Source organism: Conger conger, chromosome 2, assembly GCF_963514075.1.
Source record: "Conger conger chromosome 2, fConCon1.1, whole genome shotgun sequence".
In the NCBI taxonomy this organism is placed as follows: Eukaryota; Metazoa; Chordata; class Actinopteri; order Anguilliformes; family Congridae; genus Conger; species Conger conger.
The window spans coordinates 89,514,160-89,529,159 of NC_083761.1; the positions used below are offsets into that span (position 1 = coordinate 89,514,160).

At 49.0% G+C, this 15,000-nt stretch overlaps 1 protein-coding gene across 8 annotated transcripts in view; it reads right to left on the reverse strand.

Moving 5' to 3' along the window:
* The window catches only part of baiap2b (BAR/IMD domain containing adaptor protein 2b), a 60,962-nt gene that overhangs the window by 37,163 nt on the left and 8,799 nt on the right, over window positions 1–15,000 (reverse strand). For 7 of the 8 annotated variants that reach the window (XR_009708045.1, XR_009708044.1, XM_061231257.1 and 4 more), the window contains exons 3-5: window positions 6,499–6,560; window positions 3,729–3,800; window positions 945–1,079 (exon numbers count right to left, since the gene is read on the reverse strand). Coding sequence is in view for 6 of the 8 variants with exons in the window: in XM_061231257.1 (XP_061087241.1) it covers window positions 945–1,079; window positions 3,729–3,800; window positions 6,499–6,560 (269 nt within the window). In the remaining 2 variants the exon portion in view is untranslated. Of the gene's footprint in view, window positions 1–944; window positions 1,080–3,728; window positions 3,801–6,498; window positions 6,561–13,151; window positions 13,346–15,000 lie in introns of those variants that run through there. The other variant, XM_061231258.1, reaches the window with a different exon arrangement.

A 15,000-nucleotide genomic window follows, 5' to 3' on the forward strand; every position in this document is an offset into this window, starting at 1 on the left:
GCCACTAGGCTACAGGCTGCCCCAGTCATGTACCTTAGTCACTAGGCTACAGGCTGCCCCAATCATGTACCTTAGCCACTAGGCTACAGGTTGCCCCAGTCATGTACCTTAGCCACTAGGCTACAGGCTACAGTCATGTACCTTAGCCACTAGGCTACAGGCTACAGTCATGTACCTTAGCCACTAGTCTACAGGCTGCCCCAGTCATGTGCCTTAGCCACTAGGCTACAGGCTGTCCCAGTCATGTACCTTAGCCACTAGGCTACAAGCTGCCCCAGTCATGTACCTTAGCCACTAGGCTACAGGCTGCCCCAGTCATGTACCTTAGCCACTAGGCTACAGGCAGCCCCAGTCATGTACCTTAGACACTAGCCTACAGGCTGCCCCAATCATGTACCTTAGCCACTAGGCTACAGGCTACAGTCACGTACCTTAGCCACTAGTCTACAGGCTGTCCCAGTCATGTACCTTAGCCACTAGGCTACAGGCTACAGGCATGTACCTTAGCCACTAGGCTACAGGCTACAGTCATGTACCTTAGCCACTAGGCTACAGGCTACAGTCATGTACCTTAGCCACTAGCCTACAGGCTACAGTCATGTACCTTAGCCACTAGGCTACAGGCTGCCCCAGTCATGTACCTTAGCCACTAGGCTACAGGCTACAGGCATGTACCTTAGCCACTAGGCTACAGGCTACAGTCATGTACCTTAGCCACTAGGCTACAGGCTACAGTCATGTACCTTAGCCACTAGGCTACAGGCTACAGGCATGTACCTTAGCCACTAGGCTACAGGCTACAGGCATGTACCTTAGCCACTAGGCTACAGGCTACAGGCATGTACCTTAGCCACTAGGCTACAGGCTGTCCCTTCCGCCGCAGGACACTGTGTAACTCAGATATGGAAGCCTGCATGTGAAACAGCGCCCCCTGTGGTGCCCACCTGCATCTCCTTGTCCCCGTACTTGGAGGAGTTCTTTCCCTGGCTCTTGCGTCTCAGTTTCTTCAGTTCCGCCTGGCACTTCTCCAGACTCTCGCCTTTACTCCGGTGCTCCATCTGGTACTTCTTCAGAGCAGCCTGCAGGGGGCAACAGAGAGTCATTACCATCACGCTAAAACAACCCTAACACCATCCCCCTAACATCATTGCCCTAACACCATCCCCCTAACACCATCACCCTAACACCATCACCCTAACACCACCTCCCTAACACAATCCTAACATAGTATTACTCATTATTTTTTCAGTATTCTTCATTTTAAAATTTCCTGAATAGCCTGAACCCAATGCAGGGTTTACAGCTTGTTGCAGCTGAAGGGTTGTTTTCCGGCCTTCATCACAGCTTGGAATGACTGAGTGAATAAAGGCCCCCAGCCTCCCCAGAGCCCCAGATCCATGAGGGCATCCTCAGGAGTGTTAATGAGAAAGCATTAGCATCCCAAACCCACAGCACTTGCTCCTGAATCAGCTGGACTAACAGTCCTATCCAGGGGATGACATCCGTGGGACATACACGCTCATCGAAATGAATTTACATCAACGCACTTTCATTCCCATCATTTCATCTGTGGGAATAACTGCCTGTATGTCAGAGGATCGTATGTTTGTACAGTGTTGATGTTTGTACAGTGTTGATGTTTGTACAGTGTTGATGTTTGTACAGTGTTGATGTTTGTACAGTGTTGATGTTTGTACAGTGTTGATGTTTCTACAGTGTTGCAGGGGCAATAGCAGTGAGTTGAGTAGGGGGCCGTTCTGTTGCTCATGGCAGCAGTAGAATGGGGACGGACGCTGTGGAGAATCTGGGTCTTGTCCCAGAAAGAAGCCGGCCCAGAGAGAACATCAGCCTGAGCGCGTTTCCAAATCCGGCACTCTCTGCAGACCTCCACTGCGTCACACACACACTGCGTCACACACACACTGCGTCTCTCACACACACTGCGTCACGCACACACGCACACACACACACACACACTGCGTCTCTCACACACACACACACACACACACACACACACTGCGTCACACACACTGCGTCTCACACACACACTGCCTCTCTCTCACACACACACTGCGTCTCTCTCACACACACTGCGTCTCTCACACACACACACTGCGTCTCACACACACACTGCCTCTCTCTCACACACACACACTGCGTCTCTCTCACACACACTGCGTCTCTCACACACACACACTGCGTCTCTCACACACACACACACACACACACACACTGCGTCACACACACACACACTGCGTCTCTCTCACACACACACACACTGCGTGTCTCACACACACACTGCGTCTCACACACACACACTGCGTCTCACACACACACACTGCGTCTCTCTCACACACACTGCGTCTTTCACGCACACTGCGTCTCTCACACACACACACACACACACACACACACACACACACACTGCGTCTCTCACACACACACTGTGTCACACACACTGCATCTCTCTCACACACACTGCATCTCTCACACACACACACACACACACACACACACTGCGTCTCTCACACACACACTGTGTCACACACACTGCATCTCTCTCACACACACTGCGTCTCTCACACACACTGCGTATCACACACACACACTGCGTCTCTCACACACACACACACACACACACACTGCGTCACACACACTGCGTCTCTCACACACACACTGCATCACACACACTGCATCGCATATCCCTTCTATTGTATTAGGGTCAAATCTGACCCATTTTCAAGTTAAGATTTCCATCTAGGTTTTTTATATTTGGACAAGATTTCATGATATCCTCAAAAACAGCTATATAAACACAACAAAACCAATGGTCACCATTTCATCCAATGCTGAAGGTCTCTTCAGGTGTGTGTTACAGATCAAAAATGAGAGAATATTGGCTGTTGATAGTATGGCATGCAGTATTGAAAAGCTGTGGGTAGGTCTGTGGATCAAATTTGACTCAAACAAGATTCATCTTTGGCTCTGGACACCCCACCCCTCCACATCCTCCCCATATCTTTGACCATGACGATGATATGGAAGAGACACACACACCCATGCTCACATGCACACACACATATGTACACACACGAGGTGAAATAGACACATCCTCTTCAAAAAGAGATTCTTCAAAGATAATCCTGTATCTGGTATTGTCTGGTTATAAATATAATTGTTCAGGGTTTCTCACAGATCTTTTTCTATTCTCTTTCAGTATGGATTATTATTCAGAAAGATAGCAGGACATTTCTGCATTACAAATGGATACTCATGGTGGTACCTATGTTTAGGTGGGGTGGACTGCCTTGACTCCATATGATTTGAGGAACCCTCTTGTTCATGTTCTATTTAAATATGTGTTAAATAAAGTTTGGTTTGAGGGGGAAAAAAAGTTTATTTATTTATTTATTTATTTGACACAGATCTCTACAGGTCAATTTTGACCCATAGCACCACAGATGTTACTTTGGTTAATAATGTAAAATAAAAAACCACAAGCAATTTGTTATAGGAAATTTAAAAAAAATGGGTCAAATTTGACCCGCTAACACAAAAGGTGTATGCAGATTTCTAACACATAGAGAGAGAGAGAGAGAGAGAGAGAGAGAGAGGGAAAGAGGGTGTATATCTGCCTGTCTGTTATTAGCTGTCTCTGCAGGCAGCATGTATGCAATGTAAAGACACAGTGTACAGGTACACAGGTGTACAGGTACACAGGTACTCACACTCAGGTAACGTGCGTCCAGCTCCACCTTCTTCTCCAGTTCGGTGAGAAGCTCATTGTGGAAGGATTTCAGCTGCAGAGAACCCAAAGGGTGAACAGCCAGACACCCCCACACACTCTCCATGCATCAGTGTGTGTGCGTGTGTGTGAATGTGTGTTATGTCCTGTTTCTGTGTGTAGTGCAGTGTATATGCATGTCCTTTCCATAGGTTGCCTCAACATAGTGGTGGAAGGCTTGTATGTTTCTATGATCCTAAGAGTAATGCCATCTGGAGTCTAGTAGCTCTTGGTAGGATCACCCAAGGTGGTAAGGTCAAAGAGCAGCCCAAACCCATGCAGGGTGCACAAAGTAAGCAGTCCCTTTACTGCGTGTCTACTGGTCTCTGCACCTCCATCAGTTCACCTCTCTCCATGGGAACTCAGGCCAAGACTGTGGAGTGTGAACCCCTCCCCTCATCCTGAAAGGGCCCGAGCCATGAGCAGGGTATAATGACCATCAGAAGATGAGCCACAGGAATGGCATCTTCCTCTGGCAGCTTCACATGTGACCAAGCAGCCCATGATGGGGAGGAGTCCAGAAAAGGTGACACTCTCCTTGGCATTGCAAACAAACCGTCCAAACAGCTTAAGTCGGCCACCTGGAATGTCCGCACTCTCCTGGATCACAGGACCTGCCAGACGCACAGATCGACATTACTACTCTAAGTGAGAGTAGGTTCTGCTGTGAAGAGAAAAGAGAGGTTGGAGAAGATACTTACAGATTGCATGGAATTGGCTTCTACAGACCAAACTCCTCTGGAACACCCCTGAGTCTCCCCAGGGGATGAATGTGAGGCTAATGTCCTGGCACACCCCACTGGCTAAAGGTCGTTATGCCACTTTTAGTGCCGATGTCCCAAAACTGCAGGCTGGTAACATCATAAAGGAGTCCCTTGACTGTATTATCCAGAATCCCTCCCACCAACAAGCTCATCCTCATGGGTGACTTGAGAAGCAGAGTTGGCTCAGATACTAACATCTGGTAGGAAGTCAGTCAGAGGGCATGGAGTTGGCAGAATCATCAGAAACTGTTCCGAACACCAGCTAGTCATCAACAACGCTATATTCCAAGTGAATAAAAATACAAAACACATCTAAAAATGGATTACATTATCACTCAACAATCAGACGGCAGTGATGTCCTCATAACCCGGGGCCAAGCGTGTCACTGGACTGATCCGGTCTCCTCTGGATACGGCCACACATCCTGCTTTCTTACAAACAACCTCACCTCTCAAGTAGGTGACCATTCCAACTGGCCCTGTGATGTGGAAGATGAGAGGACCAGACTGAAGACAGTCATACATCAAACTGCTTCAGAAACACGCTTCTGTCAAAGACAGCAACAGGACTGGTCGATCAAGGCACTGCTTGGGGAGAAGTGTTGAGCACATGAGGCCAATCTCTCTAATCCTGAGAAACAAGCCCACTTCAAAAAGCAGAAAGCCATCTGGAGTGAAACACAAAAACAACAACGACTCATCCAGAATGAGTGGTGGCTCAGAAAAGCTCAGGACATGGAGAGCCATGGGGGGACACAACACCCACACTTCTACACTGACAGAGTGACGCAGGACACATCCCCCCAGTCCGGTCAGCTGAAGGCTCCAGGAGAATCATCAGGTCTTGGACCATTAGGCTGACCATTTCACAGCACCCCTAAACAAATATAACACGGCCAACTCCACAGTTCTGGACTCACTCCCAGACCTGCTGAGGACCCACTCACTGATCTCCACAGAGCTTCTCTCAGCCATGACAAAGCCAGCTCTGGTCTTGATGGAATCCCCACTGAGCTACTGAGGGGCGGTGGGTATCCCCTTATGAGGAGTCTTCACCATTTCAATTAACAAGTCTGGCAACGTGTAATTATCTCCCAAGAATGGAAGAACAGCAACATTGTCACCATCTATAAAAAGAAGGCTGTGGCATCTCCTTGCTGTCAGTCCATAGCATGGCGCTAACACATCAAATCCAGTGCAGGAAACAGCACAACATCTTAGATTCATAGACCCATTACATTCAGAGACCTTGCCACAGCCCTTGACACTTTCGTATAGTTCCACAGTGACATAGTGGCACGTGTTAGGGTTAGGGTTAGGGGAAGTGTGGGAAGTAGTCTCCATCCTTCCCTGTGGATATAGGGGTGAAGCAGTCTATTTCTGGCTGTAGTTTCTCTCCTCAACCACATATCCCTGAGTCCTAGTGATGAATCCAGCTGCAGTTCAACCAACGGTGACTCTACTACTTAACAAATCTCACTTCTGTACCACCCATGAACTTCAACATGCAGATGAGAGTGCCCAGTGTACTCCTCCCGGTATCTCCTGGTGAGCTTGCAGAAGACTGAGATTGTTGTTCAAGAGGCATCTCAGTTCAGCATCATCAGCATCACCACCTCGCCCAGCCGCGGTGACTATGACTACCAACAGCCTCAGCATTCCAGGGTCAGAGAACAATAACCTCCAAATGGCAGGTAAGTTGGCAGCCTTTCCACACTGATATACCCTGCTGAGACCTGGACTGGGTGCAGTTCTCATATACAATGCCTGGAGGCCTGTGTGTGTGTGTGTGTGTGTGTGTGTGTGAAGGAGAGAGAGAAATTGTGTGTGAGTATATGTGTGTGTGTGTGTATATATGTGTGTGTATGTGAGTGTGTATGTGTGTGTATGTGAGTGTGTATGTGTGTCTATGTGTGTATGGGTGTGTGTGTGTGTGAAAGTGTTACTTACCATATCCTCCAGCTGCATCTGGATCTGCCTGTGAACCTCAGCCATCTGGAACAACACATCCCCTACAGAGAGAAAACAGACAGATAAACAAGAGAGAGGGAGAGAGAAGGAGAGAGAGAAATGGAAAGTGGTGAGAGGGAGAGAGGGAAAGGAAAGAAGGAGAGAATATGAGTAAAAGTAAGAGGGAAAGGGGGAGTGAGTAAGAGAGAGTGGGAAAGGGAGAGGAGAGATAAAGATGAAAAGAGGTAAGTAGAAAAGAAAGAGTGAGAGATAGAAGGAGAGAGTGACAGCAGAGTGAGAGAGTGAGAGAAAAAGGGAGAGTGAGAGAGCAGTGCATTAGTTCCTCACACTGTGTCATGCAGGTGAGTGGGCAGGCAGGGACAGGGCGGATGGAGGGAGACAGCCCAGCACAAACACAAGCAGCTAAAGCAGAGGGTTTAAACACACACACACACACACTCTCCTGGCTAAAGCAGAGGGTTTAAACACAAACACACACTCTCCTGGCTAAAGCAGAGGGTTTAAACACAAACACAAGCAGCTAAAGCAGAGGGTTTAAACACAAACACACACTCTCCTGGCGAAAGCAGAGGGTTTAAACACAAACACAAGCAGCTAAAGCAGAGGGTTTAAACACAAACACACACTCTCCTGGCTAAAGCAGAGGGTTTAAACACAAACACACACTCTCCTGGCTAAAGCAGAGGGTTTAAACACAAACACACACTCTCCTGATACACACACACTCTCCTGGCTAAAACAGAGAGTTTAAACATAAACACACACACTCTCCCGATACACTCTCCTGGCTAAAGCAGAGGGTTTAAACACAAACACACACTCTCCTGATACACACACACTCTCCTGGCTAAAACAGAGAGTTTAAACATAAACACACACACTCTCCCGATACACTCTCCTGGCTAAAGCAGAGGGTTTAAACACAAACACACACTCTCCTGATACACACACACTCTCCTGGCTAAAACAGAGAGTTTAAACATAAACACACACACTCTCCCGATACACTCTCCTGGCTAAAGCAGAGGGTTTAAACACAAACACACACAATCTCCTATTGCACTCACACTCTCCTGATATTCACACACTCTCCTGGCTAATGCAGAGAGTTGAAACACAAACACACACAATCTCCTGGCTAAAGCAGAGGGTTTAAACACAAACACACTCTCCTGGCTAAAGCAGAGGGTTTAAACACAAACACACACACACTCCTGATACATACACACAGTCTCCTGCTAAAGCAGAGGGTTTAAACACAAACACACACTCTCCTGATACACACACACTCTTCTAGCTAAAACAGAGGGTTTAAACACAAACACACACTCTCCTGATACACACGCACTCTCCTGGCTAAAACAGAGAGTTTAAACATAAACACACACACTCTCCCGATACACTCTCCTGGCTAAAGCAGAGGGTTTAAACACAAACACACACAACCTCCTGGCTAAAGCAGAGGGTTTAAACACAGACACACACACACTCTCCTTGCTAAAGCAGAGGGTTTAAACATAAACACACACACTCTCCTGGCTAATGCAGAGAGTTGAAACACAAACACACACACACTCTCCTGGCTAAAGCAGAGGGTTTAAACACAAACACACACACTCTCCTGGCTAAAGCAGAGGGTTTAAACACAAACACACACACTCCTGATACACACACACAGTCTCCTGCTAAAGCAGAGGGTTTATACAAAAACACACACATACACACACACTCCTGATACACACACACTCCTGGCTAAAGCGGAGGGTTTACACACACACACACACACACACACACACACACATACTCTTGGCTGAAGCAGAGCGTTTATACACACACACACTCCTGATACACACACACTCCTGGCTAAAGCGGAGGGTTTACACACACACACACACACACACACTCCTGATACACACACACTCCTGGCTAAAGGGGAGGGTTTATACACACACACACACACATTCCTGGCAAAGCAGAGGGTTTATAAACACACACACACACACACATAGACACGCCTGATACACACACACTCCTGGCTAAAGCGGAGGGTTTATACACACACACACGCACACACACTCCTGGCTGAAGCAGAGGGTTTATACACACACAGACACACACATACACACACACACTCCTGGCTAAAGCAGAGGGTTTATACACACACACACACACACACACACACACACACACACACTCCTGGCTAAAGCAGAGGGTTTATACATACACACACACACACACACACACACACACACACATACACACACACACTCCTGGCTAAAACAGAGAGTTTGAACATAAACACACACACTCTCCCGATACACTCTCCTGGCTAAAGAAGAGGGTTTAAACACAAACACACACACACTCTCCTGGCGAAAGCAGAGGGTTTAAACACAAACACACTCTCCTGGCTAAAATAAAGGGCTTAAAAACAAACACACACACTCCTTATACATACACACAGTCTCCTGCTAAAGCAGAGGGTTTATACAAAAACACACACATACACACACACTCCTGATACACACACACTCCTGGCTAAAGCGGAGGGTTTACACACACACATGCACACACACACACACTCCTGGCTGAAGCAGAGCGTTTATACACACACAGACACACATACACACACACACACACTCCTGATACACACACACTCCTGGCTAAAGCAGAGGGTTTATACACACACACACACTCCTGATACACACACATTCCTGGCTAAAGGGGAGGGTTTATAAACACACACACACACACACACACATACACACGCCTGATACACACACACTCCTGGCTAAAGCGGAGGGTTTATACACACACACACACACACTCCTGGCTGAAGCAGAGGGTTTATACACACACAGACACACACACACACACACACACACTCCTGGCTAAAGCAGAGGGTCTCTGGTCATGTCTGCTGACACAGCATGCAGCACAGCAGGGCGGGGCCAAAGCCAGGGGCGGGGCCAAAGCCAGGGGCGGGGCTGAGCCTGGGGCATGGCTTGAGTCGGGGGTGTGGCTGAAGTGGGGGCGGGGTACCTACATGCTGCCTCTTCTGAGTGTGCAGCGCAGTAAAAAAGGAACAAAACAGGAAGTGAGCCAGGGGACACACAGAAAGACAGGAAACACCAGGACGCCATTACCACACCTCACACTCCTGCTCTATTACCACACCTCACACTCCTGTAGTCTATTACCACACCCCACATGCCTGCTCTATTATCACACCTCACACTCCTGCCTCTATTACCACACCTCACACTCCTGCCTCTATTACCACACCTCACACTCCTGCCTCTATTACCACACCTCACACTCCTGCAGTCTATTACCACACCTCACACTCCTGCCTCTATTACCATACCCCACACTCCTGCCTCTATTACCACACCTCACACTCCTGCCTCTATTATCACACCTCACACTCCTGCTATATTACCACACCTCACACTCCTGCCTCTATTACCACACCTCACACTCCTGCTCTATTACCACACCTCACACTCCTGCCTCTATTACCACACCTCACACTCCTGCCTCTATTACCACACCTCACACTCCTGCCTCTATTACCACACCTTACACTCCTGCCTCTATTACCACACCTCACACTCCTGCTATATTACCACACCTCACACTCCTGCCTCTATTACCACACCTCACACTCCTGCTCTATTACCACACCTCACACTCCTGCCTCTATTACCACACCCCACACTCCTGCCTCTATTACCACACCTCACACTCCTGTAGTCTATTACCACACCTCACACTCCTGCCTCTATTACCACACCTCACACTCCTGCCTCTATTACCACACCTCACACTCCTGTAGTCTATTACCACACATCACACTCCTGCCTCTATTACCACACCTCACACTCCTGCCTCTATTACCACACCTCACACTCCTGCCTCTATTACCACACCTCACACTCCTGCTCTATTACCACACCTCACACTCCTGCCTCTATTACCACACCTCACACTCCTGCTCTATTACCACACCTCACACTCCTGCCTCTATTATCACACCTCACACTCCTGCCTCTATTACCACACCTCACACTCCTGTAGTCTATTACCACACCTCACACTCCTGTAGTCTATTACCACACCTCACACTCCTGCTCTATTACCACACCTCACACTCCTGTAGTCTATTACCACACCTCACACTCCTGCCTCTATTACCACACCTCACACTCCTGTAGTCTATTACCACACCTCACACTCCTGCCTCTATTACCACACCTCACACTCCTGCCTCTATTACCACACCTCACACTCCTGCCTCTATTACCACACCTCACACTCCTGTAGTCTATTACCACACCTCACACTCCTGCCTCTATTACCACACCTCACACTCCTGCCTCTATTTCCATACCCCACACTCCTGCTCTATTATCACACCTCACACTCCTGCAGTCTATTACCACACCTCACACTCCTGCTCTATTATCACACCTCACACTCCTGCAGTCTATTACCATACCTCACACTCCTGCCTCTATTACCACACCTCACACTCCTGCCTCTATTACCATACCCCACACTCCTGCCTCTATTACCACACCTCACACTCCTGCCTCTATTACCACACCTCACACGCCTGCCTCCATTACCACACATCACACTCCTGCCTCTATTATCACACCTCACACTCCTGCTCTATTACCACACCTCACACTCCTGCTCTATTACCACACCCCACACTCTTGCCTCTATTACCACACCTCACACTCCTGCTCTATTACCACACCTCACACTCCTGCCTCTATTACCACACCTCACACTCCTGCTCTGTTATCACACCTCACACTCCTGCAGTCTATTACCACACCTCACACTCCTGCCTCTATTACCACACCTCACACTCCTGCTCTATTACCACACCTCACACTCCTGCCTCTATTATCACACCTCACACTCCTGCCTCTATTACCACACCTCACACTCCAGCTCTATTATCACACCTCACACTCCTGCTCTATTACCACACCTCACACTCCTGCCTATTATCACACCTCACACTCCTGCTCTATTACCACACCTCACACTCCTGCCTCTATTATCACACCTCACACTGCTGTAGTGTAGTATCACATGACTACCCATTACTTCCCTTTAACAAAAAAATTATTTTTGTTACAAACATCTACATTATTTTAAGTCCTGCACAATACACAAAAGCCCTATATGAACTGATACAAAAGCATTTCACATAAAATCCTGGGTCCAAGATATGTGCATAGTTCTGCCCACTCCTGTAGCCATGCCTACTCATATAGTCCCACCCACTCATACAGAACTGCCCATTCACCATGGCATGAACAGACACACACAAACTCTCTCTAACCAACATGCACACATGAAACACAAACAAACACTGTCAAACACTCTTACACACCAACAAACACACATTGCAGGGAACTTTCCAGATCTGACAAGAAATGATACACCTCCAACTGACTGTAAGAAGAGATAGAGATAGAGAGAGAGGGGAGGAGAGGGAGAGAGAGAGAGGGGGAGAGAGGGAGAGAGAGGGGGGGACAGGGAGAAAGAGAAAGAGGAAGAGAGAAGGTGATGGTGAGAAAGATGAATTTGAATTTGAGAGGTGAGGAGAAAGACACGAGAAAGTGTGATATCGGGAGAGAGAATGAGAGAGGGAGAGAGAGAGGACTCAACAGTGAATCCTGTGGTGAACAGCTGTCTGTCTGTCACAACCGATCTGAGACTAAACCCAGTCCTGTCTGCTATGTTTCATTGCAGTTATTTAACAGACTCTTATCAAAAGCGATTTCCAGTTGATTAGACTAAGCAGGGGACCCCTGGACCTTGCTCAAGGGCCCAACAGCTGCACTGTTGTTACTGTGGCTACACAGAGGCTTGAACCACCAACCTTCCAGGTCCTAGTCATGCACATAAGCCACTAAGCTACAGGCACCTTAGCCACTAGGCTACAGGCACCTTCAGCAATAGACTACAGGCACCTTAGCCACCAAGCTACAGGCACCTTAGGCACTAGGCTACAGGCACTTTAGGCAATAGGATACATGCACCTTAGCCACTATGCCACAGGCACCTTAGCCACGAGGCTACAGGCACTTTAGCCAATAGGCTACAGGCCCTTAGCCACTATGCTACAGGCTGGGTGTGTGTCCCCCTGTCCCCAAGGTGGCACAACAGCTTATAGCTATGACCCCCCCCAATCCCTTACATTTCACCTCCTTCCATTCCTTGCTGCTAGCTCTGCCCATCGGGGGGGGCAAGGAAAGGAACTCAAGTCAAGACAGGGAACCAAGAGAATGTGAATTAGGCAAATTGAACGTCCTCGCCACGTCAGTTACAGATGAGCAGCAGATGGGGAGAGGTGGAGCCACAGGTCAGTCATCTATATGCCCCGCCTCCTAGCTCCTGGCCTCTCTAGCTTCAAGAAGGTACATTTAATGGATTGGAATTTCCTTAAAGATAGCGAACCTTGATCGAATTCTGGATCCGGCAAAGAACAAGGAGACAGGAGGTGAAAAACAGAGATTGGACTGAGCCCTGAGGCTCATCCGGGTCCTTATCGCTATACCTCCCCCACTGCCCCAGGGGGTGCTACAGCTATATCTGAGACTCACCCAGGTCCTTAGAGCCATGGCTCTCGCTGGCCAGCTCTCCCATCCGCACCAGAGCGTCGAAGTAGCCCTTAGCCGCAAACGTAACACCTGGAGATACGGAAGCAGGGGGTCAGGTCAGCGGCGTTTCTAAGGCAACTAGCCCCCAGACCACACCCCCTGCTGGGGCTCCGCCCTGCTCCCAGACCAACCGGAGATTGCTTCAAATGCTGCAATACTACGCCACCAGTCACACCCCCCAGCCATGCCCACACCCCAAACCACACCCCCCAGCCACGCACACACCCCAAACCACACCCCCCAGCCACGCCCACACCCCAAACCACACCCCCCAGCCACGCACACAACCCAAACCACACCCCCAGCCACGCCCACACCCCAAATCACACCCCCCAGCCACGCACACACCCCAAACCACAGCCACACCCATACCCCCAACCACACCCCCAGCCACACCCATACCCCCAACTACAGCCATAGGGCCATTATTATCACACCTCACACTCCTGCCTCTATTACCACACCTCACACTCCTGCCTCTATTACCACACCTCACACTCCTGTAGTCTATTACCACACCTCACACTCCTGCTCTATTACCACACCTCACATTCCTGCCTCTATTACCACACCTCACACTCTTGCAGTCTATTACCACACCTCACACTCCTGCCTCTATTACCACACCTCACACTCCTGCAGTCTATCACCACACCTCACACTCCTGCCTCTATTACCACACCTAACACTCCTGCAGTCTATTACCACACCTCACACTCCTGCCTCTATTACCACACCTAACACTCCTGTAGTCTATTACCACACCTCACACTCCTGCCTCTATTACCACACCTCACACTCCTGCCTCTATTACCACACCTCACACTCCTGCAGTCTATTACCACACCTCACACTCCTGCCTCTATCACCACACCTCACACTCCTGCCTCTATTACCACACCTCACACTCCTGCTCTATTACCACACCTCACACTCCTGCCTCTATTACCATACCTCACACTCCTGCCTCTATTACCACACCTCACACTCCTGCCTCTATTACCACACCTCACACTCCTGCTCTATTACCACACCTCACACTCCTGCCTCTATTACCACACCTCACACTCCAGCTATATTACCACACCTCACACTCCTGCCTCTATTATCACACCTCACACTCCTGCAGTATATTACCACACCTCACACTCCTGCCTCTATTACCACACCCCACACTCCTGCCTCTCACACCTCACACTCCTGCAGTCTATTACCACACCTCACACTCCTGCCTCTATTACCACACCTCACACTCCTGCCTCTATTACCACACCTCACACTCCTGCTCTATTACCACACCTCACACTCCTGCCTCTATTACCACACCTCACACTCCTGCCTCTATTACCACACCTCACACTCCTGCTCTATTACCACACCTCACACTCCTGCTCTATTACCACACCTCACACTCCTGCTATATTACCACACCTCACACTCCTGCCTCTATTATCACACCTCACACTCTTGCAGTATATTACCACACCTCACACTCCTGCCTCTATTACCACACCCCACACTCCTGCCTCTCACACCTCACACTCCTGCAGTCTATTACCACACCTCACACTCCTGCCTCTATTACCACACCTCACACTCCTACCTCTATTACCACACCTCACACTCCTGCTCTATTACCACACCTCACACTCCTGCCTCTATTACCACACCTCACACTCCTGCCTCTATCACCACACCTCACACTCCTACCTCTATTACCACACCTCACACTCCTGCTCCTGCTCTATTATCAGCAAACCACAGCCCCAGCCACACCCATTATACCCCCAAC